General features: G+C 59.7%; 4 protein-coding genes across 9 annotated transcripts; 2 read left to right on the plus strand and 2 right to left on the minus strand.

The window, feature by feature from the left end:
* Positions 1–519: 519 nt before the first annotated feature.
* FIZ1 (FLT3 interacting zinc finger 1) lies at positions 520–7,588 on the minus strand. Of its 2 annotated transcripts, none has more exons than XM_053656756.1 (3): positions 6,945–7,588; positions 4,685–5,029; positions 520–2,693 (listed from the first exon to the last, which is right to left on the minus strand). In XM_053656756.1, the coding sequence occupies exons 1-3, from the start codon at positions 7,461–7,463 to the stop codon at positions 1,500–1,502; spliced, it is 2,058 nt and encodes a 685-aa protein (XP_053512731.1). In that variant the 5' UTR covers positions 7,464–7,588; the 3' UTR covers positions 520–1,499. The 2 variants fall into 2 exon arrangements, with proteins under 2 accessions (XP_053512731.1, XP_037015684.2); XM_037159789.2 differs by lacking the exon at positions 6,945–7,588 and adding an exon at positions 6,352–6,407.
* ZNF524 (zinc finger protein 524) lies at positions 6,480–9,818 on the plus strand. 4 transcript variants are annotated; one of them, XM_037159793.2, is made up of 3 exons: positions 6,489–6,559; positions 7,733–8,639; positions 8,757–9,818. In XM_037159793.2, the coding sequence occupies exon 3, from the start codon at positions 8,796–8,798 to the stop codon at positions 9,585–9,587; it is 792 nt and encodes a 263-aa protein (XP_037015688.2). In that variant the 5' UTR covers positions 6,489–6,559; positions 7,733–8,639; positions 8,757–8,795; the 3' UTR covers positions 9,588–9,818. The 4 variants fall into 4 exon arrangements, with proteins under 4 accessions (XP_037015686.2, XP_037015688.2, XP_037015689.2 ...); XM_037159792.2 differs by lacking the exon at positions 6,489–6,559 and adding an exon at positions 7,168–7,240; XM_037159791.2 differs by lacking the exon at positions 7,733–8,639 and having other exon boundaries at positions 6,480–6,559.
* Positions 9,819–11,620: 1,802 nt separating this feature from the next.
* ZNF865 (zinc finger protein 865) lies at positions 11,621–21,550 on the plus strand. The gene is made up of 2 exons (XM_037159804.2): positions 11,621–11,729; positions 17,832–21,550. Exon 2 carries the CDS (start codon positions 17,856–17,858, stop codon positions 21,030–21,032), a length of 3,177 nt encoding a protein of 1,058 aa, XP_037015699.2. The 5' UTR covers positions 11,621–11,729; positions 17,832–17,855; the 3' UTR covers positions 21,033–21,550.
* A 1,849-nt stretch (positions 21,551–23,399) lies between these two features.
* ZNF784 (zinc finger protein 784) lies at positions 23,400–26,576 on the minus strand. Of its 2 annotated transcripts, none has more exons than XM_037159772.2 (2): positions 26,486–26,576; positions 23,400–25,264 (listed from the first exon to the last, which is right to left on the minus strand). In XM_037159772.2, exons 1-2 carry the CDS (start codon positions 26,561–26,563, stop codon positions 24,371–24,373), a joined length of 972 nt encoding a protein of 323 aa, XP_037015667.2. In that variant the 5' UTR covers positions 26,564–26,576; the 3' UTR covers positions 23,400–24,370. The 2 variants fall into 2 exon arrangements, with proteins under 2 accessions (XP_037015667.2, XP_037015668.2); XM_037159773.2 differs by lacking the exon at positions 26,486–26,576 and adding an exon at positions 25,487–26,103.
* Between the last annotated feature and the right edge of the window lie 588 nt (positions 26,577–27,164).

A 27,164-nucleotide genomic window follows, 5' to 3' on the forward strand; every position in this document is an offset into this window, starting at 1 on the left:
TCTTTTCTATGCCCCGTTGGGCCCACACTAGACTATCAACAGCTCCACAAGTGGATCTGTTCACTGTTGGGTCCCCAGACGGGTTACAATGCCTGGCCATGCAATGGGCACTTGGTACAGGAATGTACCCTGACGCCCAGGAAGCATCTGAAGGCCCGCGCGCTCCCTGACCGGTGGATCCTAATCTGGGGTTGGAGGTGCCTCGAAGGAACTAACCCAGGAAGCAGAGTCTAAGGTAGGAACTTGTCTGGATTTTAGAGGGCATGGCCCACAGGATTGATGGTTTCGGAAGGACCTGACTGGTTCTGGGGTGGAGAGCATGTTCATCGTTGGAGGTGGATCTCGTGTTTAAGGGGCAGGGTTCTGTTTAGAGGACACTGAAACCATTTTGGATTTTAGGGGGCGGGCACTATCTCAGGGACAGAGGAAGGCTCTGTCTCAGTTTAGGGGGCGTGTCCTAAGTCCAGGGAGGGAGAAATCCCCACCCCCTGGAGCCCAAGTGCAGACAATGAGGCAGCATTGACTGACAGGACGAGGTTTATTGGGGGTCCTGGAGACACTGGGGGCTGGGAAGAGGGGGTGAGGTCGAGGCTCATGGGGAAGTCCATGAGCCAAACCCCGCTTCCCCATGGTGTTGGGAGGAACACAGAGACAGACAAACGGACAGGAATGGAAAGACAAACACGTTCTACAGCAGAGCAGGAGGGAGACTCCAGTGTGCACCACCTCCCACTCAGGTGGGTCCACAGGATGGAGAATGACGCAGAGGAGGAGTGGTGTGTCTGCCCTACTCACTGAGGGGACGGGGCGGTGCAGGCCACAGCCTGGGCCCCTTGCCACTGGACAGGAGGGTATGTCTCTGGATCAGTCCATCCTACTGGGAAGGGGGGGGTTCCAACCAGCCTATTCTAGTGCTTGGGGATGGGGAAGATCCTTAGGGTCAATCCATTCTGCAGTAGGGGGGGCGGCCTACTTGAGGAGCAAGTTGAGGGCAGGGGGCATCTGCCCTGGTCCTCTCTCAGCAGAGGGAATAAGACCGGGGAAAGGCAGATTCCGGCGCTATCCATTCCCTAAGGGCATCAGTGGCTCTGGTGGGTAGCATTCAGAGGGGCCCCGGGGAAACTTAGGGACATGGCTGCCCCGCATTCTCCAGATCCAGGTCCTTGGGAATGATGGCTCTCAGGGAGAGGCAGACTCCCCTTGGGGGAGGGGCGCCCATCTTTCATGAGGGCCCTTAAGGTGAGAAGTACCTGTGGAGACCCATTTCTCATCCCTTGGTCCCCCGGCCTAGGGGCCCGTTGATTAGGGGGCGCCCAGCACAGGTTCCAGGGAGGCCTCAAGCTCCAGAGTCTTCATAGATCCGGGACCCCCAGCTGAGGGGCCTATGTGGATTTCTGGTGGCCCCACCTTTCCAGGCAGGGTTTCTGCATTCAGGACCCATGTCTGGATTCTGGCAGTCCCCTGGGGGCCACGAGTCCAGCCCCAGGCAGGGGCACAGGTCAGTCCATGCCCCGGTGCAGCTTCAGGTGCCTGGAGAGGTTGCTGAGGGTGATGAAGCCCTTGCCGCAGATGTGGCAGGGGAAGGGCCGCTCGGTGCCGTGCAGCAGCCGGTGGCGCTTGAGGTAGCACTCGTGGCGGAAGAACTTGCCGCACTCGAGGCACGGGAACGGCTTCTCGCCCGTGTGCACCAGCACGTGCCTCTCCAGGTCCCGCGGGGAGCGGAACAGCTTCTCGCACTCGGAGCAGCCAAAGATCTTCTTGCCGCGGCTGGTGCTGGACGCCGGCTCCCCGGAGGTGGGCTCCCCCTCGGGGGCCGCCGTGGACGCCTCCGCCTCGCCGCCTTCCCCGTGGCTGGCTCGCCTGTGCTCCTCCAGAGCTGCCAGGGCTGCGTACAGCGCTCCACAGTGGCCGCAGCCGTAGGTGGCCGGCCCCGAGTGCGCCTCCAGGTGGCTGGCCAGCGCCGCGGCCGATGCGAAGAAGGTCCCGCAATCGCACTGGTACAGGGTGTCTTCCGACGGCTCCGCTGCGGCCGCAGGAGCAGGGGCCTCCCCGCCGCCCTCGGGGAGCAGCGCCCCGAGCTCGGGCACACCGCCCCCCACTCGGCCCAGGAGCAGCCCGCCGTCCCAAGCCGGCCTGGCGTCACCTGCTTCCGCAGCACCACCCTCTGCGGGGGTCTCAGGCCCCGCACCAGCCCCCGTGGCCCAGGCCTGCGCTGGGGGTGCGCCCGGGCCCTGCAGGTCATGGGTTAGCTTGTGCCGCTCCAGCAGCGCGGGCGCATTGAAGTCGCGCTCGCAGCGCGGGCACTTAAAGGGCTTCACGTCGGTGTGTGCGGCCCAATGGGCCGCCAGCTCACGGCCATGGTCGAAGCGCCGTGCGCAGGCACCACATGCGAATGGGGGCAGCGAGGCTGCTGCAGCAGCAGCGGCGGCCTCTGCCAGCCCCCAGCTGCCCGGGCCCGCCCCCTCTGGACCTTCTCCACTGCCAGCACCCGCGCCCCCACACACGGAGCAGGGCCCCACGTTGCAGCAGACAGAGCAGGGCGCACTCAGGGCTGGCAGCCCAGGGCCCGGCTGCAGCGGGGACGGGAGCACGCCTCGGTGCTGGCGCTTGAGGTGGCGACCCAGACTGGAACGCGAGGAAAAGCGGAGCTCGCAGACTAGGCAGCAGTAGGGCTTCTCACCAGTGTGGACGACCTGGGGGGACAGGAGGGACAGTAGAGTATCAGGGCTGAGGGTCTAGCCCGCAAGACAGATCTCTGGACTCTCAGAGGGGGGTGGCCCAAGCCCCCTGCCAGGTAGGTCTGCAAGGCCATGATCCAGCCTCCACAACCTCCCTCTCTTTCTCTGCTTTGGGCCATGCTGGCATGCCCTTAGCGGGTTAGGCCTCCGCACCTTTTCACGTGCTATTCCTGAGGAAGAGGGGAGCTCTTCCTCCCGCTGCTCCTGACTAACTCTTAGTCAAGTCCAACAAGCCCACCTCGGAGACTGGGACTTCCTGGGAGAGCGGCTGAGCACCGAGGTGGTGAGCCCTGACCAGCCTAGGTTCAAATCCCAGCTCTGCCTCCCACTTTCTGTGAGAACTCGGACAACTAATGGCCTCTCTCAGCAAACTTTCCCAGGTGGCTACTTATCTCCCCTAAATCAGTGGACATTTTGGGGAGCAGAGAGGGGGGCTCTGGCAGTTGCCTAGGGTAGGAGGTGGGGCTTTCCCTGCAAACACGGTGGCGAAGAAGCCTGTGCACTTTTCATCTGGTGGAAATGTTCCCTTTCTGTACTCGCCAGCTGGTGACCACTAGCCACGTGTGGCGGTGGAGCACCGGAAATGTGGTCAGGTGGCTGAGCGAGACCGCCCGACCCGGCACCGGTCTCTACCAACGCTGGCCCAGGCACAGCATTGGAGTGCAGTGTTCTGTCGACCGGCAGTGTCTGCCCAAACGGCTGTAGCATCTCTTGTATTAGCCTCAGGATACGGTGACCCGCTGTCTTCATGTTTTAACTCGACATTTATTAACCTGGTTGTTCAGTGACTGTCACCCCCAGTGGACTCAGGGCTCTGGGAGGCCACAGAAGGAGTGGGCTGTGTCTGTTTTGTCTCTGTCCTCCCCAGACCTTAGACACTCATTAAATTCTCAGTTGAATTAACCTCCTACTGGCCCGTGGTGAGGCCTCAGAGGCCTGTGCATGTCACATCAGGTTAAGGATCAGGGGTTTTAGTGGGAGGGTTCCAGGTCACAGAGGCTGGGAAGACAGGAGCTAGTAAGCCCGCTTAGAATGTTGGGGTCAACAGCCAGGCCATGAGGTCCTGAGCCAGGGCAGATACCATGAGACAGAGGAGGGGACACGTGTGAGAGGCCAGGGAGGTGTCCGGTTTTGCTTGAACTTGGAGCGGGAATGTCTGGCTCATGGAATACGGTCCCACCCCTCACAGCAGCCAGGAAGGTGTTCATGACTCAGCCTCCTTCCGCTCTGCCCCAGGCTCACTCTACCCCAACCACATGGCCTCCCATCTCAGGGCGTTTGCACTTGCTGTTCCCTCTGCCTGCAGTGCTGTTCCCACGGCAGAGGCCTGCTCACACTGCAGGTCTCAGCTCAAACAGCACCCTGCCCTGCCTTGCCCCACCTTGTCTGGTGGCCCCTGGCTCTCCCCCACTTTACTCCTGCACATTGGCTTGCTGTTGTTTCATTTCCTTCCCAACACTGCTCCCTTTCCAGAACATTCTTGCCTGCGTATTTGCTTTCTCGATGATTGTCTATCTTCGGTGGAATGGATGTTTCTCCAAACGCTAGGCCTAGACTGATTTTCCTTTGGCGACCCCAGCGTTGGGAGCAGGGAAAGCTCTCAACAGATCATCGCTGAATAAAACAATTAAGTACATACGCGGTAAATCTGTTTTTAAAAGTGGCAAGGGGACAGTGAACACAAAACTGCAGAGGCTGGTGTGCAGGGGAACAGGGTGTGTGGGCAGGGGGTGCGGTAGAAGAGGGGCCTACAGGTGGGGCACATGTACTATGATCCCTAAATAGGTGGAGACTGGAGGAGAAAGCCCTGGTGCTTTGACTGGTCAGGGTGCTTTGGCTGGGAGCGAGGAAGAGGAAAAAAGTTTTCTCTGTTGCCCAGGGTGGGGCTGGGGCGCCAAGGGCACGTCCAGCCCAGGGGGGCAGCTGGATGGGCCTGCAGGACTCACCTGGTGGTGCAATAGGCCAGTGGAGTCTCGGAACCCCTTGGGGCAGGCGGAGCAGCGGTAGGGCCGCTCACCCGTGTGCGAGCGCAGGTGGTTGGCCAGGTTGAAGCTGTGCTTGAAGCCCTTGCCACAGCGTGGGCACGCGTGGGGCTTGAGAGCAGTGTGACGCGCGAAGTGGCGCCGCAGATCCGAGCGGTAGCGGAAGCTCTTGCCACACTCACTGCAGTGAAACGGGACTCGGGGGGCGGCGGCGGGCGGTGCTGGGGCCGGGGCAGGGACAGGGGGCGCTGCCAGTTGGGCGTCATCCATGGTGGCGTGGCGTGAGGGCAGTTGTGGGTGGGGGGCTCTCTGGAGCGAGGGAGACAGCGAGGGAAGGTGAGGAAGTCACCTCCCCTTAGCCCTCCCACATCAGGCTCTTGGGACTCACACCCCCCCACTTATCCTCTTGGAGTCCTGACCACTAACCTTTAAGCCACTCCCACCAGGACCATGCCCATGGTCTTTAAACCCATTCCCCTACAAACCCTTCTCCCACTCAGCTCATAATCTCCCTAATCACACCCGGTCGCCTTTACCCCAGTGATTTGTCTCATCCACTCTTTGTGAAGATTCCTACTCTAAGCCCCACCCACTCTTGCTCGAATCCCGCCTACTCTTTCCAAAGTCCCTCAACACTGTTCCAGGAGCCTCTTCTATTCCTTGACAAGCCCCTCCCACTCCACTGTAAGCGCCTTCCACTCTTCTTTGAAGATTCAAGTCCTGGAACCTCAGATAAAACCCACTGAAACTCTTTTCACTTGCAAAATACGAGTGATAGGAGGACCTAGCTTACCAGTGGCGGTCACTGCTATCTACTAAGTTCCTCCAAATGTCCTCTTTAAGTCCCACGTCACTTCCCCACTAAGATCTGCCGCCAAACCCCACTCAATTTGTCTTTAACAAACCCAGCCTTGAAGTCAGCCCCGTCCTTTCCAAGACCCAGCCTATCCAACACTTCTCACTTTCTCAACCCTTCCGAGTCTCGCCCCAGGCCTCCTAAGTCATTTCACCTGCATTATAAAGACTTGCTATTTCCACTGACTCCCCAAATCACACGCCTAAACCCCACCCCGTCACTTTGTCCACGTTTCTCTAAGCCACGCCCCGGTACAAACTCCACCCCTTCTACTCTAACCTCCTCCTGCCTTTACTCTAAGCCCCATTTCCCCCACTCAACTCTAATTAGGACCTTGCAGCCTCGGGTCCTTCCACAACTTTGAGCCACGCCCCTCTAACAGCCCCACCCCTTTGCTTAAGCTCCTCCCACCCCACCCGTGGATCCGCTCCCTCCAAGCCCCACCTATCCTATCCATAAGCCACGCCCACAGACTCCTCCCAACCATTGCCCCGCCCCTCAACTTCCACTAGGCCCCGCCTCCTCCCCACCCAGTAGCCTGAGGGGCCTGCCCCCTCCCCAGTCTGCACCAGGACCCAGGCGCTCAGAGCTGGCCTTTTGTACCCCTCCCCCCCATCCCTAAAAGGTGCGGCCCCGGGCGCCCGGTGTGGGGGCAGGCTAAGCGGGACCGCGACCAGGCGAGTCCACCTCGCTCGTACTGCGCTGGGGTTCTGGAGCCCTAGGGCGGCCGCGGGAGGCCAGGAAAGTCAGTCGGCTTTCCTCTTTAATTACTTACACCTCCCTCTGGGCGCCGACATTTTGGGCAGCGGGGGTAGCGTCACTTCCACCCGGGGGGCCCCTTGACTTCCGCCTCAGCTACCTTTCCCTAGTACTCCCCCTTTCTCCCGCCTTCTTGGCCTTCCCCCTCCCAGCCGCCCGCCCTTCTCCCTCTTTCCCGTCTCTTTCCCAGCACTATGAGAGAAGCCAGATCAGCGCCATCTTAGGTAAGGGCAGGAAGAGGGGCGGGGCTCAGGGTGACCCCAGCGCCATACAGACTAAGGGCACCAGGCTCAGCGTGCCGCCTTCCTCCAGCGGTGTCGACGCTGGCGAGTGAGGGCAGATCTGAGTCCATTTTCGCAGCCTCAGGCTCCTTCTGAGTAGGATGTTAGAGTTGCATCAGGAGAAGAGAGAAATTAAAGTCCTATCGCGATAGGTAGAAGGAAACAGCAGGCTCCATCTTGTCCTCAGCCCTCCAAGAGGCATTGAAGCTTATCAGGCGCCATGTTAATTACGGGAAGGAGCAGCCATTTTCCCGTTTCTCATCCTTTCGGTACTTGTGTTTGATTGGGTCTCTGACCGGGCACTTTGTGGAAGGAAAGGCATTTCTACCTGGTTGGGTTGTGTCGGTGGGTTACTTCCCGCTCGGGGGTCAGCTAGTGCGCCGTGCGCGCAGGCGCTGATGTTCGCGGTCCTTAGGACCCAGCACGTCCCTTTGTTCCCAGAGGGCGCGGGTCCAACGGGGTGGGGTGGTGGGCGGGGCCTCCAGCAGCCGCTCTGAGGGGCGGGGCTGTCTGTCGTGCGCGCCACCGCGGGGCAGGGCCCCTTCTCCCCCGCCCCTTCCCATGCGTCGGCCCCGTAGCCCCCCGCGCGCGCACACTCTCGAGCCCTGGCGACATGCAAATGAGGTACCCGAGAGGAGGGGGTCCGGGCGGGGGAAGGGGAGCGGAGGGAGGGAAGGCTTGGAGCCGCGCGCTCCCGGAGCGCGCCCCCCAACACCTGCTCCTGCTTCTGCGCTCCCAGCGGCGTGCGCTCACCGACCTCGCGCCCCGCGGAGCCGGCCCGGGCGCGCGCGCTCGCGCAGACCCCCTTCCTGGCGGCCCCCACCGTCCTCGGCCCGGCGCCGCTCATTGGCCGCCGCCCCCGCAGGGCCCGCCTTACGCGCTCGGGGGCTGCCGGGCGCGCGTCTGCTAGTGTTCAGGATGGAGGGCGAGGGTCGGAACCCAGCTCTGGAGGCTCTGGTTGTAGTCCAGGTACCCCCAGCGGAGTGAACCTTGCAATCCAGGAAAAGTGTTTGTCCCGCCTCTGGGCTTCCGCCTGTGTGCCTGTTCCAAGAGGGCGCAGTGGCACCTGCGGCCCCTGCGCCTAAACTACACCTGTGCTAACTCCCTCTCCCCTAGTTCCTTGGAGCTCTGATGATGATGGCGGTGGTGGAGGTAGTTTATCGAGTCCGTACTATGAGCCAACGGTCAACTCTGGCATTTCCACTTCACAGAGCTGCATTCAAACACAGGACCAACGGACCCCATGAAGTCCTCTTGTCCCGAGTCCCTTTCTTCTCATTCCCTGGGCTCTTGTGTCTGCGTGATATCTGATTCGAATCTTAGCCCCGCCACTTCCTGACACAGGGAGCTTGGGCAACTGACTTGACTTTCCTGTACCTCAGTTTTCCCATTTGGAAAACGAGGGTGATTGTGACCTTACTCAGAGGGATAATGTCTCCTAAGTGCTCTGTCTACTGAGCACTTTATGTGTATTGCCCTCATGGCATGTTCCTGCAAGTTGGTGGGACTATTCGTCCAATTTTGCAGAAGGCTTAACTGAAGCTTAGGAAAGTGAGCACCTTACCCAAAGCCACAGAGAGAGTAAGTGACAGACTGAGGAATCGAACCCAGAACATCTGACTCCGGAGACCAGACTCCAATATATTTCCTCACCGACTCCAGATCAAACATCACCTGGGACCAGTCCCTTTCTTCTGGTCCTGAACCCCTTGCCCTCCCGCTTCTGCCAATCGAGAGAGTGGACAAAAACATTTCTCAGGCCTCTGTGGCTCTGGGGTTTGATGGACTGTCTGCTTTAAGGATCACAATACTGGCCTGTACCCTCAGTCGGACTCTGTACTCCCTTCTTTACTTTGAATTTTTCTTTATTTTGGCTCAAATTGACCTTGAACTTCGAGATCCTTGGCAGGGGGCCGGGAGGCCTGGGGAACACCTGTGAGGCTCAGGGCAGTGCCTGTTTACCAACTGGCACAGAATTATCTTGCTCTTTTCCTCACCAGCATCGCTATAATTGTGGATCCAGGTAAATGTCAGCCATGCCCAGCTGTGAAACCCAGACAAAGGAATGGGTGAGGTCTTAGGGGACAATGGGTGCTCCAGACCCTCCCTGCGCTGACAGCTGCTCTTTCTCTCCTCTTAGCCCGGCTCTGGTGCCCAGACCCAAGGCCCCCACTGCTCAATGGACACCCCTAGCCCAGACCCGTTGCCTTCGTCTTTGCCTGAGGAAGAAGAGAAACCTCTGGCCTTACGTCCTTCTGTTTCCCGGAGCCGCCGAGGCGGACGTGCTGGGGGGGCCACTTCCTCCAATCAGACGCTCAAGGCCTGCCTCCCTCGGAAGCGGGGCCGCCCCCCCAAGTCAGGGCAGGAGTCCCCGCTGGTGCAAGGGGTGACAGTCCCTGTGGGCAGCAACAGTGGCAGCGACCTTCTGCTGATCGATGATCAGGGTGTGCCCTATACAGTCTCTGAAGGGTCAGTAGCAGGTGGGCCTGAGGGCTCTGGCCCAAAGAAGGCCCCGCACTTCTGCCCGGTGTGCCTGCGGGCCTTCCCCTACCTCTCGGACCTGGAGCGCCATAGCATCTCGCATTCTGAGCTGAAGCCTCACGAGTGCAAGGACTGCGGCAAGACCTTCAAGCGGTCCAGCCACCTGCGGCGGCACTGCAACATCCATGCCGGCCTGCGGCCCTTCCGCTGCCCACTGTGCCCCCGCCGCTTCCGAGAGGCGGGTGAACTGGCCCACCACCACCGCGTCCACTCCGGGGAGCGCCCCTACCAGTGCCCTATCTGCCGGCTGCGCTTCACAGAGGCCAACTCGCTCCGCCGCCATGCCAAACGCAAGCACCCTGAGGCCGTGGGGGCACCCGTGTGTCCCCTGGACCCAGGGTCTGAGCCACCATGGGACGATGAGGGCATCCCGGCCACAGCAGGGGCCGAGGAAGAGGAGGAGGAGCTGGGAGGGAAAGAGCCAGCCTGACCCACACCCCCAGCCACCCCTCCCCAGGTCAAGTTTAGAGCTGGGGGTTCAGCTGGTGCTGTACCTGGGCAGGGAGGCTGGAACACCCTCAGGTCTCGTGGTCTTCCTGTTGTGGGAGGGGGTTGCAGGTAAGGACCTAAACTTCTGGGCCCTGCTGCCTTCTGCCACCCACTCCTGGACTGACAGGCCCTTGGAGGCAAGAGCCATGAGAATAAATCACTGCCTTCTGGCTTCCTGTGTGTGTTCAGTGATGGTACCAGGGCTGGCCCTTCTCTATTCCTTTCAGATACCCTTCTGCCACTTTACTACCCATGGGAGTGCATGGAATTTGGGGGTCCCCATGTCATGTGCCTCATTAACTTGGCGCTAAAAAAGTGGCTTGTGGGGAGCCTCTTCCACATCTAGAAGACCCCAAAGCAGTCCCCTAAATATTCACTCTAAGTAGAACATTGACCCTTCTGTACAGAGGTGACTCTAGGCTTCCATCCCCATTCCAGCCAGATTCCTGGAAATTCTGCAGCCACCACTTTGTCCCATCTCTTTGTCCTGACCCTGTTTGGAAGGAAAAACTAAGTTGGTAGTCCCTGGCAGAACTGACAACGTTGCCAAGGCTTAGGTAGGTAGTGGGTGTGGACTGGAGGAACCTGCAAAGGAAGTAGGAGGTGGGGGCTGGGACTGAGCCATAAAGTTTATTGGGCAGGGAGGTGAGAACTATGGGCGCGGCTTAGGAGGGATGTATGAACTGGGGTGGCGCTTAAATTGTTTTACGGACTGGGGGCAGAAAGTGAGCGATTTAGAGGATTGGATAGGGTTTACCTGAGGGGAGGGGCTTCAAGGGGAAACTAGGAGAGCAAGGTTCAGGGCGGGTGGGAACGAACTGAGATGCTGAGAGGTGGGCATGACTGCTATTCAGGCCAAGGGAAGGGAAGGGGTACCTAAGAGAGGAGTGACTAAAGGAATCCCTGAGAGGGGGAGCTTAGCAGGATGGGCTAGATAGAACTGGGCTTAGCTGCTTTGGGTGGGGCTGAGTTAGGGGCGAGGTTTGCAGAGATATATGAGAGGGGCAGTGTCAAGTGTGTGGTAAAGCTGTGCTTCTGACTTCCGCCCGCATTAGAATCACCTAAAGGGTTTTATTGTTATTTATTTTTCGTTGATGTACCAGTCAGGGCTGCAACATAGGGATTTGGTATTTCTATACGAAATAATTATAATCAGTCTAGTTACCATCTGTCACCATACGAAGTTATTACGACGTTATTGAGTATACTCGCTATGCTGCGAATGACGTCTTCGTGACTGCTATATTTTATAACTAAAGTTTGTACCCCCAGGGTTACAGATTCAGGACGTCTGGATTAGGGGACCCGAGAACTTCCATTTCTAACAGTGCCTCTGCTGCTGGTGTTTGGACCATAGTGTGAAAACCACTGTTTTAAGAGAAGGCTTTAGAAAGTTTAGAGGTTCGAGACACAAAATCACATTAAAATTGTGAGAGGGGGAGCTTAAAAGCTGGGGAACGTGGGGCGGAGCTTAGCTAAGGGGGCGTGGTTCGACCTAAACCGCTTGAGAGGCGGGGTCTAGAGGAAAGAGGCGTGACTGAGGGCGGGGCTTAGTTGGAAGAGGTCAGGTTCCAGAGTGAGGTCTTGTAGGTGGAAACGAATAAGAGAAAATTTGTGGGCCCAAGGCGAGGAGGTCGTATTTTGAGACGTCGGGCGGGGTTTGTGATAAACTGAAAAAAAAAGTCTCAGGCCAGGGGTGGGGCTTAAGCGTGAGATTTGTGCAAGGGGCGTGGCCTAACTGGAAGATCTTAGCGGTGCCCCAGGGGCGCAGGCGCAGTTGCTTGGCTCGCCCACCGGAAGTCGCCTAGGCTTTCCCCGCTTGCTTCCCCCCGAGCTAGTGCGCAGGCGCACTTCCTTCTCCCGGTCGCCGCCGCCACCGCCGTAGCCTTCTTTTTCCGCTTCTTCACGGCGGCGCCCCGGAGACGAGCGCAACTTCCGTTTCCGGGCAGGCGGGCAGGCGGGCGGTGCGGGGCGGCCGGGGAGGGGGAGGGGGCGGCACTTCCGGTCAGGCCCTCGGGTCTCCCCTGTGCGGCGGCGCCTCCTCCGCCTCCTCGGTCTCCTCCCGGCGGAGACCCCGGCGCCGGTGAGTGACGGGGCGCGTGGCCCGGGGGCCTGGGGGCGGGGGGGCGGGGGTTCCCGCCCAGGCCCGCTCTGGTCCTCAGAGCGTCCTCATCAGTGCTTCTCGCGCCGGGCCCTCGCCAGGGGCCCCCATCACTGCTCCCCCATATGAGCACCCAGATATCTGGCCCATTAACATCCCCCCGGAGGACGGCGGCCAAAGCACTGTCTTTCGTGGAGCTTCTCTATACTGCTGCTTTCTGGTCGGCTCTCTTCTACGTAGCCCCCCGTTATTGCTTCCTCCAGGACAGCTCCCCAAATGCCACCAGCATTGCCCTCCCCCACGCAGAGCAGCTACTCCCGAACCCTCCCTTAGCTGCCCCTATGGGTTGCCACCAAAGAGTGTTGCATTTGTTCTTTACAGCGGAATGCCCCCCATTACCTCTGTCCACACACACACAGCCCCCCAAAACTCCTAACCACTCCCTCCCCAACGCCGCCTTCCTTGGTATAAAAATACTTACACTTCTGGTCAGCGGCAAAGAATACCTTTTTTTCCTTCTGCACCACCCTCCTCCCTAGTAATTACCGTTGAAAATACCCCCTTTCCACCCCTCAGACCCTCCCCGCATAGAACAGCTCCCTCTAGAGGTGCGTTCTCACATCCTCTCTCTTTTCAAGTAGGAATCGCTGTCAGTGTAGCCCCAGTTCCCACCCCGTCTTTTTCCGGGTCGCGTCCTGCCTTTGGTCCTTGTTCCACAGGGGCAGCGCCCCTCCATGAGGCCTTCACTCTCAGAATGAGCCTCTTCCCCAGGCTCTATGAACTCATCCTAACCTGCCCCTGCTCACCCAGCTCTCACTCCATCCTCCTGGACTCCCTGCAGAAGACCCCTAGCTTCACTGGGGCAGGAGCATTTTTCTGCCCAGGCATCCATCCATTCTTTCGATCTTCACTGAACGGATATGCACTCTTCTAGGTCCAGGGCATATAGCTGTGAAGGAGGGATAGGCACACAGTCTTTCTTTCTATGGTTTCAACAGGCTACTTGAGCACACAGATCAAAAACAAGTAATCAAACGTGATCAGTGCTGTTTTGTGAGAGCCTGGTAGCTACTTCAGAGGTGCAGCCTGAATTGGCAGAGCTTACTTAGCCATGCAGAGATATGGGGAGACTGCTGCAGGCAGAGGGAAGAGCAGTGCAAATGTCCTGAGGTGGGTGTGAGCATGGCGAGTGTAGGAGCAACCTGGGAGGCCCAAGAGGTTGGAGTGAGGGGAGAGAAGGTGTGATCTTAGAGGATCCTGGAGGTTGGGGCATCGTGATCAGTCATCTGGCCTTTGTCCGCTTTACCAAGCCCAAGATGTACTGCCATTTGCCTACTACACACTGGGCATGCAACAGGGAACAAAATAGAACCCCTCATCCTTGTGGGGTGCATATGCTAGTTCATGGGGTAGACAGTTAGAAAAGACGTGTGCGTGAAGAAAATCCAACAGGATAAGTGTATAGTGTTACAAAGGCTGCAGTGTCAGAGGGTGGCAGGAAGCCTCTATCAAGAATTTCCTGTTGTCATCTTGTCCCTCCAAAAAGCTGTGCACCAAAAAATTACCCCCTTCTCAGGGACAACTGTGGCCCACCCTGGGGGTGGCTCTCAGCCCCCCTCCCCTGAGAATGAAATGGTTAAGAGGATGAACCTTGGATGCCACTGGTGTTCATGTCACCGAGCAAACCACTCCATCTTTTCCTGGCCTCTTTCTCACTCATTTAACAATTATTTATGGAGGCAGGCACTGTGCTGGGTCCTGAGGATAGAGCTGTGATCAAATCAAGTGAAGATCCTGGTGTGCATGGAGCCCAGCTCCTAGAGGGAGAGACCGCCAGCAGCAAGACTAACAAGTGGAGTGTGTGTGGTTTATTAGGGGTCGCTGACTGCTTAGGAGAGAAATTGAGCCATTTGGGGAGTGCTGGAGGGTCGGTCTGAAGGACAGGTTATAGGCAGCCTGAGAGCCTCTCTGAGGAGAGGACTTTGAGCAAAGATGTAAAGGAGGTTGGGGACTGAGGCAGAGCATTTGGGCAGCAGCAACAGCCAGTGCAAAGGCCCGGGGCGGGAATGTAGCTGGCACGTGGGAGGGGCAGCCAGGGGGGCCATGGGGACTGTGTAGGTCATCGAAAGGACTTTGAGTGAGATGCAGTCACTGCATGGTTGGTCTAGTGTTCTTGCCTATAAATTATCTCCTGAGTCTTGTTTTGAAGGGTTTTTTTTGTTTTTGTTTTTAAATTTTATTTATCTTTAGAGGGGAAGGAAAGGAGAGAGGGAGGGAAATATCAATGTATGGTTACCTCTTATGCATCCCCTGTTGGAAACTGGCCTGCAACCCAGGCATGTGCCCTGACTGGGAATCGAACGGCGATCCTTCCGTTTGCAGGCCTGCGCTCAATCCACTGAGCTACACCAGCCAGGGCTGTTTTGAAGTTTGATGGAGACGTGCCACGTCATAGACCTAGTACAGTGGTTGTTTGCATTCAGTAAATGCTGGCGGCTAGTCCTGGGGAGGGGTGGCAGCCTGGTGTGTGAGACCAAGTATATTTGCCGTAGAAGGTGGGGTGGGGACCTTCCTTTGTTTAGAAAAAATATTGAAAGGCAGCAAGGAGGGGGTCAAAGCATACATGCTGGAGCCCCACAGCCTGGCCTCAGCCCCTGGCCCTGCCACTTGTGATGGTGTGACTTGCGGAGATTAATTTATCTCTCTGGCCCTCAGGGTCTTCCTCTGTGAGACAGTTAACAGTTGTAACCGTATTCTAGGATTGTTGGGAAGGTTCACTGAGTGGACACTGTAAAAGAGGTAGACGGGTGCTTGGTCTGTAGATATCATACCATCATTCAGTGTTACATGCTACTAGGTGTTACCGTTATTGGCATGAACAGGCTGGAGTTTTATCATAAGGCAACTTGATGCAGGGGAATGGCCCACAGGTCCTGACATCAAAGACACCTGGAATCTGCCCTGGCTGGTGTGGCTCATGGCTTGAGTGCTGGCCTGTGAACCAAAGGGTCGCTGGTTCAATTCCCGGCCAAGACACGTGCCTGGGCCACAGTCGGGGGGTACATGAGAGGCACCCACACATTGATGTTTCTCTCCTTCTCTTCTTCCCTTCCCCTCCCTCTAAAATAGATAAATAAAATCTTTTAAAAGAGAGATCTGGAATCCAATACCCACTTTCCCCTCTACTGGCCCTGTGACCTGGGAGAAACAGTCTCCACCCCTCTCCTCAGTTTCCCCACTTGTAAGATGGGACCAGTGACGGCACAGGGCTGTTGTGATGCATCAAGGTGATGGGTCCTGTCGATCCGCTCCAACGATAAACAGGAGCTGCTCTGTGGCTGTGGTTGCTGTGGCGCTCCTGTCCCTGGAGACCGTTGCCCTGTGACACTTGACAGGAACCCCCCCCCCCTCATGGCCATCTCCCCTTAGAGAGACACCAGTGGAAGGCTCGGGTCCCCTGAAAGCGGAAACGTCTGTGATTTCTCAGTGGAATGAGCATGACCCTGAGCAGTCCTGTCCCCCAGGAGCACCCCTGCTCCCGGCATGCAGCCCTGCAGCCTCCTCCCACCTGCCCTCATAACATCAGCATTCCCTGATTCCTTCTGCCAGGCACCCACCTCGGTGTCAGCTCAGACACTGCTCCATGTCCCCCTCCCTTCCTGGGGATGTTCCGGTCACCTTAGTTTTACCTTTTTACTCATTCGACAAATATTTATCAGTGGAGGCATTTACAGCTATAAATTTGCCTCTGAGCACTGCTTTGGCTGCATCTCCCAAGTAGGCTGCATTTGCATTTCCATGCTGCTAACTTCCCTGGCGCTTTCCTCGTGGGCGCCCTGGTGATGGAGGAGGGTGATGTTGCATTCCGCGGCAGCAGGTCTTTATAGAGCGCGCACACTCCGCCAGGCCCTGTGCGAGGGGCCAGGCACAGAGGCGGACAGGGCGGGCGAGTCCTTGCTGTTGGGTGTGGAGGCCAGACAGGAAACCCACAGCAAATGAAATGGACCCAGTAAGTTGGAGGCAGTGACTGTGACGAAAACTGCAGCTAGACAAGGGGCTAGGAAGTGATGAGATGACATCAGAGCAGAGACCCGAAGGAGGCAGGAGGAAGCCTTGAGGTGCAGGGAAGAACGTGTCAGGTAGACGGTGCAGCCTCAGTACATCGCGCTTCTGTGTGCTCAGGACAGGGGCCACATTCCTCTTCTCCGGGGCCCATTACAATCCAGGGAGCACCCCCAAGTAGGGGCCCTAACTCCTCGGTTCTACCCCTATCTGCCCCTAATTCAGGGAACAACCTTGTGGGGAGAGGGTGTGGTTGAGTCCCAGACTGACTGGGACCTTGGGCAAGTTGTTGGACTTCTCTGTACCTTGTCTGCTCATTTGTCAAGTGGGCACAGGCACTGTCCCTGGGTCGTAGTTGCGTAGCGTCGTGCTGGGGATTCTGTGAGTTACGAGACACAGCTCGCTCAGACCGGCAGCCTACAGGCCATGCCCGGTCAGGGGCAGCTGTTAGCCCTGTGTGTGCTGATGGAGGGGGCCTGGCAGTGGCTTCTGCCCGGACACCTTCCCGCCCACCCGCTCGCCCCTCCTCCCTGCACCCCTCTACCGCTTGCTTCCTCCATGTCCACCTGCCACGCCAGCCCTGGCTCCCCACTCCCAGCTTCCGCTCCCACGCCAGCCACGCCTGTGCTCCTTCTGCAGAGGAGATGGACCAGAGGGCGTGAAGGACATGGGATGTTGGGTCTCCTCCAAGGACGCCCAGCGCGGGCAGCTAAAAATATCACCTCCTGGCAGGGGTGGAGGAGACACTCACCTTTCACCTGAGGGGAGGGAGCCAGCCAGATGGCTGGGGGCCGACAGGCCCTGGCCTTGCTGAGCCCCCCGACTCCTGCTGTGGGGTGCAGGTGCAGAGCCGGCCCCCCCGGGGCGGGGATGGTGGTTGAGAAGCACACCAGACCTTGGGGGCTTTCTCCCACTGTCACCCTCCATGCAGCAGAAGTTTTTGCTGAGGCTCTGGGGTCATTTGCAGGAGCTGGGGTGGGGGGCAGTGAGGTGGGCAGCTGCAGTCAGGAAGGAAAAGCCTTTTAAACAAGGCACCCAGAGAATGACCACCATCTTGGAGGGGACAGGAAAAGGCTCCCTAAGCAGCTGTCATCGGGCTTTTCCCAGGCAAGTGACATCACTGAAGGTCCAAAGAACCCCGGGGACCTTGTGAGCTCTGCCAGCCAGTGCGTTACCTTACATCCTGTTCAGCCCCTTAAACTCCCCTGCAGTCTCGGGGTTACTGCCCCTTTAGCAACAGAGACTGTGGGGAGGAGGTGGGACCCGAACCCAGGTGGGACCCGAGCCACCCATCTCCCGCTGTGCCAGGCCGCCTTCCCTGTCTGCCAGCCCCCTGTGGCAGCCCGTTTGTCCCAGTCCAGCACCACTCCCCACCCCTCCCGACACTGTCCCCACTCCCGTCCTCTTTGTCTGCCCACCCTCTGTTCCTGCCAGCAGTGACAGTGGTAGCGACATGACACCTTCCAGTGACTGTGTGCTCGCAGAGTGCCAGGGGCCAGCCTCCCCCGAGGGCCTTGTGGTTCTGTTAGCTCCCACCCTGTCAGCTGTGAAGTAGGGATGTGCTTTGTCACCTTTATTTGTGAATGAGGAAATCCAGGCACAGAGAGGTTCAGGAACTCGCTGGTGGTCACACAGCTTAGATTCCCTCCTGGCATTCTGGTTCCAGGGGCCACCCTTTTAACCACTCTGATAGAAACAATTATCCTGATTGAACAGAACCAGAGGGGACAGAGGGCTGATGTCGGGGGCAGGGGTTGGGGGGGCAGGGCATAGAGCAGAGAGGCCTGAGTGTTTGCAGAGGATTGAGACCAGAGATCAGGGATGCTGGGAGAACTGGGGTCTGAGAAGTAGAGAAAGCCTGTATGGGTGCAGGGTGGGGAGGTGGTGGAGAGAGATGTGTGAGCACTGGAGAATATGGGTGGGGGGTGGGGGTGAGTCTCCTTCGCACACAGCCCCCTTCGCGCCCGGGAGATCCCACGCCCCTCCTAGGAGCTGGCTCAGCTGCCTCCTTTTCTCTACAAGGTCTCACAACCCCACCCGGCTGAGATGGAGGCAAACGCAGCAGGCGGCGGCGGGGGCGGCGGCCTTGGGGGCGAGGACGGGGTGCACTTCCAGAGCTACCCCTTCGACTTCCTGGAGTTCCTCAACCACCAGCGCTTCGAGCCCATGGAGCTGTACGGGGAGCACGCCAAGGCGGTGGCGGCCCTGCCCTGCACCCCCGGGCCCCCACCGCAGCCGCCGCCGCAGCCCCCGCCACCCCAGTATGACTACCCGCCCCAGGCCGCCTTCAAGCCTAAGGCTGAGACGCCCTCCTCGTCCTCATCCTCCGCTTCGTCCACCTCATCATCGTCATCCTCCTCTTCCTCCTCCCAAGCCAAGAAGCCCGACCCACCCTTGCCGCCCGCCTTCGGGGCGCCCCCGCCCCCCCTCTTTGACGCTGCCTTCCCGGCCCCGCAGTGGGGCATTGTGGACCTCTCAGGACACCAGCACCTGTTTGGGAACCTGAAACGTGGAGGGCCCACTTCTGGGCCAGGGGTGGCCCCGGGGCTGGCCACTGCCGCTGGGACACCCGGGCCACTCCCCGCCCCCTCACAGACCCCGCCGGGGCCCGCTGCAGGGGCGGCCTGTGACCCCACCAAGGACGACAAGGGCTACTTCCGTAGGCTGAAGTACCTGATGGAGCGGCGCTTCCCGTGCGGCGTGTGCCAGAAGTCCTTCAAGCAGTCCTCTCACCTGGTCCAGCACATGCTGGTGCACTCGGGGGAGAGGCCCTACGAGTGCGGCGTCTGTGGCCGCACCTACAACCACGTCTCCAGCCTCATCCGCCACCGCCGCTGCCACAAAGATGCCCCGCCCACCACAGGGGTCCTACCACAACCAGGTGCAACCCTCCCACCGTTGGGTCTGCCCGCTCTCCCCACCGCTGGTGCCCCCGCCCCCGGGGCCCCCACCCCTGGTGCGCCCACACCGGTCCCTGCTGGCCCACCACCCACGCCTTCCGCTCCTGCAGCCTCTGCAGAAGGGAACACGGCCCCGGGCGCACCGGCAAGTGTGGGGGTGCCTCCTCCGGCGGCGGCAGGCGGTGGTGGTGGTGAGGGCCCATTCGCTTGTCCACTCTGCTGGAAGGTCTTCAAGAAGCCCAGCCACCTGCACCAGCACCAGATCATCCACACGGGCGAGAAGCCTTTCTCGTGCTCCGTGTGCAACAAGAGCTTCAACCGAAGGGAGAGCCTCAAGCGCCACGTGAAGACGCACTCAGCCGACCTCCTGCGCCTGCCATGCGGGGTCTGCGGCAAGGCCTTCCGCGACGCTGCCTACCTGCTCAAGCACCAGGCGGCGCACGCAGGCGCGGCGGGGCCCCGGCCCATGTATCCCTGCGACCTGTGCGGTAAGTCCTATTCAGCACCTCAGAGCCTGCTCCGCCACAAGGCTGCACATGCACCGCCTGCCACCCCCGATGCACCCAAGGATACGGTGGCCGCCGTTTCACAGCCCGGGCCAACCTTTCCTCCCGGGCCCTACTTGCTGCCGCCGGACGCCCCTGCCACAGACAGTGAGAAGGCAGCGGCGGCCGCAGCAGCTGTGGTGTACGGGGCCATGCCCGTGCCGCTCCTGGGCGCACACCCTCTGCTGCTTGGCGCGGGGACCAGCGGGACAGGCAGTGCGGGCGCCAGCGGCCCCGGAAAGACCTTCTGCTGTGGCATCTGTGGACGCGGCTTCGGGCGCCGTGAGACCCTGAAGCGCCACGAGCGCATCCACACAGGCGAGAAGCCACACCAGTGTCCGGTGTGTGGGAAACGCTTCCGTGAATCCTTCCACCTGAGCAAGCATCACGTGGTGCACACTCGCGAGCGCCCCTATAAGTGCGAGCTCTGTGGCAAGGTCTTCGGCTACCCACAGAGCCTGACGCGCCACCGCCAGGTGCACCGGCTGCAGCTGCCCTGCGCTCTGGCTGGGGCTGCCGGCCTCCCCACCGCCCAGGGCGCACCTGGAGCTTGTGGTTCAGGTACTTCAGCCACGGCCGCAGGGGCCACCGAGGGCCTGAGCTACCCCTGCTCGGACTGCGGTGAGCACTTTCCAGATCTTTTTCACGTCATGAGCCACAAAGAGGCCCACATGTCGGAGAAGCCCTATGGCTGCGATGCCTGTGGCAAGACCTTCGGCTTCATCGAGAACCTGATGTGGCACAAGCTGGTCCACCAGGCTGCCCCCGAGCGCCTGCTCCCGCCCGCGCCCAGCGGCCAGCAGCCTGCGGATGCCTCTGGCGGTGCCGAGGCAGCCAGCGTGCTGGACAATGGGCTGGCGGGGGAGGTGGGCGCGGCCGTGGCAGCGCTGGCAGGGGTGTCCGGGGGTGATGATGCTGGAGGTGCTGCAGGGGCTGGGGGCGGTGGGGGCGCCAGCTCAGGCCCCGAGCGATTCAGCTGTGCCACTTGCGGCCAGAGCTTCAAGCACTTCCTGGGCCTGGTTACTCACAAGTACGTACACCTGGTGCGGCGGACCATGGGCTGCGGCCTCTGCGGCCAGAGCTTCGCTGGCGCCTACGACCTGCTTCTGCACCGGCGCAGTCACCGGCAAAAGCGGGGCTTCCGCTGCCCAGTGTGCGGGAAGCGCTTCTGGGAGGCGGCCCTGCTGATGCGCCACCAGCGCTGCCACACGGAGCAGCGGCCCTACCGGTGTGGCGTGTGCGGCCGAGGCTTCCTGCGCTCCTGGTACTTGCGGCAGCACCGTGTTGTGCACACGGGCGAGCGGGCCTTCAAGTGTGGCGTGTGCGCCAAGCGCTTCGCACAGTCGTCCAGCCTGGCGGAGCACCGGCGGCTACATGCAGTGGCCCGGCCCCAGCGCTGCGGCGCCTGCGGCAAGACCTTCCGCTACCGCTCCAACCTGCTGGAGCACCAGCGGCTGCACCTGGGCGAGCGTGCCTACCGCTGCGAGCACTGCGGCAAGGGCTTCTTCTACCTGAGCTCTGTGCTGCGCCACCAGCGTGCTCACGAGCCACCGCGGCCCGAGCTCCGCTGCCCAGCCTGCCTCAAGGCCTTCAAGGATCCGGGCTACTTCCGAAAGCACCTGGCGGCCCACCAGGGCGGGCGGCCCTTCCGCTGCTCCTCCTGTGGTGAGGGTTTTGCCAACACCTACGGCCTCAAGAAACACCGCCTGGCGCACAAGGCGGAGGGCCTCGGGGGTCCTGGGGCAGGGGCCGGCACGTTGGCCGGGAAAGAGGCCTGACCAGGGGTCTTCCCCTGCACCACTCCACTGAGCTGTCCCCTTCCAGACTCGCCCCTTGCTGGCCGCAGGTCAGACTCTGCCCCTCCTCACCAGTTGCCCTCTCCGTTCTTCGGAACTTCAGACAGACTAGCCTCCTCTGAGGCCCACGCTGTACAAAACACAAGGCTGAATCACTCCCAAACTAGACTTCTCTGGCCCTCCTCTCATCCCATCTGACACTAAATTTGATCCTCCATTCGACCCTTCTTTGTAACCCCCGTCAGCCCCCCGCCCCAGCAGCATTCTTTCCCGACAAGCTTCGGTGGAGGCGGGCGTGAACCGCCCTTCCCTGGTGGGATCCGGCTGGACAGCGGGATGCGACTGGAGCTGGGAGGGCACAAGGGGCCTGGGTGCTCTTTCGGATTGTGGGGTGGGGGGCGGGTGGCAGACGCGGCTTGTACAGAGCAGAGATAATAAACCTATCACCAGGGCGACGGAGTCCTCCCTCGTGTCCCAGGGAGAGGGGATTAAGTGCTGGCCATCGGAAGGGTGAGAATACTTGTTTCCCTGGGATTTCGATTTCTCCATGCTCTCTGCCTTTCCTCATCCTCGTGCCTCTCAACCGGGTATGTACTGAGTAATCACTGCATCCGAGGTGGGTAAGTCTTTTCTTGGGAGTGGACAGCGTGCCCAGACTCGTCCCCCTTCAAGGTGCCAGGTGCACCTGTTCCCAGCCAACATTTCCCGAAGCCCCGTCTGTCAGCCCTTTTGCTGGGCTCTGAGAACCTGAACTGGACATGCTCCCGGCCCCCAGGTGAGATGGAAGAGGAGTCCGGGTCTGCCATTGCGTGTTCTGGCCCCGTGTGGACTCGCGGTTCTGGTACAGATTGCTCCTAGTGCCTGTCCTTTCAGGATAATTTCGGGGCGTTCCAGAAGCCCATTCACAGCCCTCGCTTGTGTTCTCAGGACCGTGAGATACATGCCCTGTAACCTGTGGTGTTATCCCATTTGTCAGAAGCAACAGCCGAGGTCCTGGAGAACAGAGTCTCCAAAGCCGCCTGGAGGGTCCAGGCTAGGGCTGGGACTGCATTCCCACGTGCCTGTGTGAAGCTTGAACACCAAGCTGGGTCAGGGCACTGCCTGGGCCGGTCCACCCAGTCCAGTTCGACTCCCCACAGGAAGGCAGCCACCCAGTGCGGTCCTCATGCTCTAATGCTGAAGGTGAGCCCCAGTATCCTGGGGCTCAAAAGTCACATGAGTGTGGTGCACCACACTGTCAAAAACACAGGCTGAGGGAGCACAGAGGAGTTGCCTTATCAGATGGGGGGCCCCAACCAGCTTCCTGCAGGAGAAAGTGGTTCCTGAGTGGTGATGTAAGGCCAGGTGAACTGGGCACAGGGTTCCGGGTGGAGGGCTCAAATGTGTCTCACTAAACCCAGCAACTGAAGAGTGTAGAGCTTGGGGTGTGGGAGGCTGGATCCTGAGGGGCTTTGAATTACAAGTAGTGGAGCCTGGATGACCCCAGAGACTGGAACCTGGACCCATGCCCCTTACACATCTTGAGTAGCCCATCCTTTTTTTTAAGTTTGACATAGATGCCATTTGAAAATCAAAACATTTTGTATAATATAAAACTATTGCAACTTCAGTAATTCGAACACTCCAGCAACCCCACCTGCCTTCTCCTGAACTCAGTAGCCATTCAGATGGGGCACATATTCTCCAGTCTGTCCCCAGTCCCCACAGCACCCCAAGTCCCAACTCAGCCCCTGTCGGTCTCTGTCTTTTCACTGTGAACCTGCCACCCAGCTCCAGCCTGCAGGTGTCCACGTTTGTGATTCCTTCTCAAAGCCCACGAGCTGTGGGCTGGCAACGAGGCTGGGGGCCTGGGTTTCTGATGGGTGCACACGGCTGTGGGGGCAGACCCTGGAGGCTGGGCTGTCTCGTAGTTATCACCGTGTGAGGCCTTGTGGGCTTGGTCTGCAAGTGCTTAGGTGTGTTCAGGTTCCAAAGCCATTTCACTGGCTCAGTACTGGGAACTGACAATCGACTAGATTAAGCAGATGAAGGATGCATTTAGCTCAGGTACCAGGAGACAAGGAAACAGGGGTATTTCCTTGGGGGAAAGAGTTCTGTTCATGGCGTGACCTGTCTTTGGGGCATCTCCTGGGGAGTGTTGGGTGAGCGCCCGTGTGTGCATGTCTGGGTTCGCTCTCCCTAACAGGCATGCTGATCACGAGTCTTCACTCGGCCAGCCGTTCCTGAACAGCCAGGTGCCGTCTACCCCCATTCTAACGAGGTTCGGGGAAAGGTGTGCTGCAAGGCACTGTTGTCGGTGGCAACACTCTAGCGTGGCCCCTCAGCCCCCATCCCACAAGGCGGACCACCCAAGCACCAGACTGACATGGAGAAACCCTTCGGAAAGTCCTTTAATAGGCACGGAGCTGGAGGCTTCCCACCTCCAGCCCCCAAGTCCCCCCCTCGGCCCCACTCTCAGGGCACACCCGCCACACCTGGCCATCCACCGACCTTCCTTCGGGTCATCTGGGGCTAGGCTGTAGACTGTTGGCTTTAGGTTGGGAGTGGAGGAGATTAGAGAAACCTGAGGCTACTTTTGTAGGTGTGGGGCTGTGAGGCAAAACCTTGAGGGCGGGATGTTGGGTGGCTGTTTGCTGTCTGGATTCTCAGTTGCCTCGGAACAAGGAGGCAGGTCTAGTGGGTTCAGGAGGGACCACCACAGGGACAGGGGTAGTAGCTCTTGCAATCGAGATCCTTGTGGCCAGTCAGGCTCACACTGTGGAGGCCCAAGTGCTCTGGGCTGTGACCTGGGGGACCTATGGCTTTGAGGTGGTGGGACTCCAGAGTCTCCGCAGAGGACCTGGCGGTGTCTTCTACCTGAGGGTGGGTGGGAAGGTCTCTGAAGTTCAGTGCAACCCAGTGAGGTAGGCAGATTTCACCCCAGCCCACTCTAGGCCCCAAGACACTTCAGGGTTCAGTGGATTAAAAGCTGCCCAGGGACAATGTGGTGCACCCCAGATCTGCCCCGTGTGGGGCACAGGCTCCGCTGTGACTCACTGTGTCCCGCACAAGGACGACCCAGGGCAGGCAGACAGGAAGGGCACCCAGCCCGCGTTCCTCTCACTTAGCTGGACACCCACTGGGCTGCGCCTGTGCCTTTTCTCCGAGTCCCTGAGCTGCCGTGTGGATTTGTGGGAGCCCTGACCCTGGCCGTCCAGCTGCTCTCCCACTGGCCGCCATGATGTCATCTCTCCCCCGGCCTCCCCTCTTCGGTGACCTGCCTCCTTGTCCCACCCAACGCCTCCCCTGACACCTGCCGCTCACCACCCCTGTTAACCAGCCTACTGGTCGATCTCACCCTTCACAGTCGCTGTGTCCCCACACCCCTCTTCTTGAGTGTTTCCCGCCCCACACCCAGTCCCTGGCCCCTCAGTCCCCGCCGCCTGCTGGCTCCCAGAGTCCCTGAGCCCAGGCCCCGGGCCATGGAAGTGGGTGCGCTGGTGCTTGCGGAAGTTGGAGGAGTTGTTGAAAGTGCGGTCGCAGAGCGCACAGCGGAAGGGGCGCTCGCCGGTGTGGATGCGGGCGTGGCCGCTCAGCACCGAGGACTGCGTGAAGCCCTTGCCGCAGACGCCGCAGTGGTAGGGCCGCTCGCCCGTGTGCACTCGCTCGTGGTCGCGCATGTCCGAGGAGCGGCGGAACGGCTTGGCGCAGAACCTGCAGGCGAAGGGCTTCCCCACCGCCGCGCCCGCCGCCGCCGCCGCCATCACCACCTCTGACCGCTCGGGGGGCACCCCGGGCTCCTGTCCCCGAACCGCGGCCGCCACCTCTGAGGGCCTCTGAGAGGCCCCCGGCTCCACCCCGTGCCGGTGCTGGTGCCGCAGCAGGGGCGCCAGAGCCTTGAAGGCCCGGGGGCAGAGGGGGCAGCGGTAAGGGCGCTCTCCGGTGTGCAGGCTGTAGTGGGCGCGGAGGCTGGCGGGGCCCGGGCAGCTGTGGCCACACACGTGGCACCGGCTTGGGTCCGCACCCTGCCCGCCGCCCTCAGCCCCCGCCAGGTGGCCATGTTCGTGGAACAGCAGCTCCGAGACCAGCCGGAAGGCGGCCGGGCACAAGGCACAGTGAAAAGAACCTGGCTCCGGGGGCTCGCATACCAGCGTGGTGTCTGTCACCTTCACCACCTGGATCTCAATGAGGTCGGTCGGGGGTGTGGCGGGGCTGCTGTCATCAGGCACCAGCACCTGGGGAAGGGGGCGGGGGAGAAAAGAGGAACCTGTGGACCCTGTCTCAAGGCCTGCCCAACACGCTCCCACTGACTTAAAACCTCCATCCCTCTGTAGTATCCCGGGCCTCCTGGATTCTAGGACCTGCTCTGCCCCCATCAAGACTTCCCCTCCTGTCCAGAATATATCACTGTCCAACCATGTCGTCTCCACTCCAGTTAAAAGCCAGTCATTTCTTGCCTTGACAATGGAAAAAGCCCCTTGAATGGAGCCTCTGTTCTTAGCTTGGTCCTTATAACCCATCTCGCCAAAGCAGCTCGAAAGACCTTTTGAAAATGGAAATCCAAGTCATTTTCCCCCACAAAATGCTTCTGTGGCTCCAACGGCACTTAAAAATCCAAAGCCGTCATAGTAATATCTATCGCGACCGGCTCCTGCTTATCTCGCTGACCCCAGAGTAAATATAAGCCAGTCTACAGCTGACTGCTCTCGTCTAAATTTAGCTCCCCCGCCCCCACTCCAGCACTCCGTCTTTATTTCCTTTCTAGAACACAACACAATAAATCTCCTTAATGCCTTTCTCCCCTAAGACTCAAGCGTCGAGAGAGCAGTCTTTATCTGCCTCGTTCACCTATTCATCTACTTAGCACAGGCAAACTAGAGTCCGTAAATGTTTGTTGAATGAATGAATGTCCTCACTCCCCAGTCCCGAGTTCCTGAGACACCTGGGAGTGGTCCCCCAAAGTCACCTGGAGTAGCTATTTCTCCCCCCTAAAATCCTCCCTTGGGTATTCCGGACTCTTCGCTCTGACCCTTACGGAATCATACCCCCCACCCCAACGTGGTGCCTCCTAACCCCCCCCAACTCTTTGTCTTTCAAGACCACCTTCCCCATCCCTCCAGCCAACTTCACTAGCCGGTCAGTGTCTCTCGGAGGCACCGTCCCTTTGGAGGCTCCACCCCCTAATTAGAAAAACTCAATCCTGGACCCATCCGTTGTCCAGGCTGTCCTCACAACCGCTTCTTACGCCCCGCCCACCAAAGCCCCGCCCTTCAACCCCGCAGGCTCCTTCTCAGGGCACGCCCCTCGCTCACCACCCCCCAGGAACCCCGCCTCCAGGCCGGAGCTCTAAATGCCTCCCCCGCCCAACCTTCACAGGCCACGGCTCTGCCCCGCCACCTTCCCTGCAGCCTCTTCCCGCCCCAGGTCCCCGGCCCAGGCCCTTTCCTTGTTCGCACCAGGTCCGGGGGCTCTGGGGAGCGCGGCTCCGAGGCCGTTGAGCTCGGAGTCCGGGGCTCCGGGAGCTCGGCTGCCATCTTGTGCCCAGGCCCCGCCCCCAATGCCGGTGGTCGCTCTGAGAGGGGCGGGGCCGGAGGGCGTCTGAACCGCCGCGCAGGCGCACTGGAGAGTGGGCGGGGCTTTAGGTAGCCTGAGCTGTCCCACCCCTGGAGACATTTGCCTTTCCTTCCAAATCACCTGTCGTCTATCCTCCCTAGCAAGGAGACAGCCTGCGCGGGGCGCTAGGGGGCTGCGAACTAACTCGAATGTCTGTCTCTCTTTTTCACCCACATTAATAGACTCTACCTGTCAGTTGACACTCGCCAGAATTTAATAACCTTTGTTTTGTGTTCACACTGCATGTTTTTGTCGTCGCCTGCTCTGCGTGGCTCTGGGTAACGCAGCAAAGCAAAGTTTACGAACGGGAAGATTTTTAAATCTGTTTACAGAAAGATGTTCTGCAAACAGCAACGCTAGTGGTGGTGGGATGTAGCTCGAATCCACAAGTCGGTGTGACGTTTGGGAAAAGACAGGCGTTTTCGGCAGCACAAAGAACTGGGCTGGGTTCTTTCTAGTCATCCACACATTCCTTCCATGGCCTGGCCGTGTGAAGTCACCACACTTCTCTGGATCACGTAC

Source organism: Artibeus jamaicensis, unplaced genomic scaffold (assembly GCF_021234435.1).
Source record: "Artibeus jamaicensis isolate MK-2021 breed Jamaican fruit bat unplaced genomic scaffold, CSHL_Jam_final scaffold_2693, whole genome shotgun sequence".
In the NCBI taxonomy this organism is placed as follows: domain Eukaryota; kingdom Metazoa; phylum Chordata; class Mammalia; order Chiroptera; family Phyllostomidae; genus Artibeus; species Artibeus jamaicensis.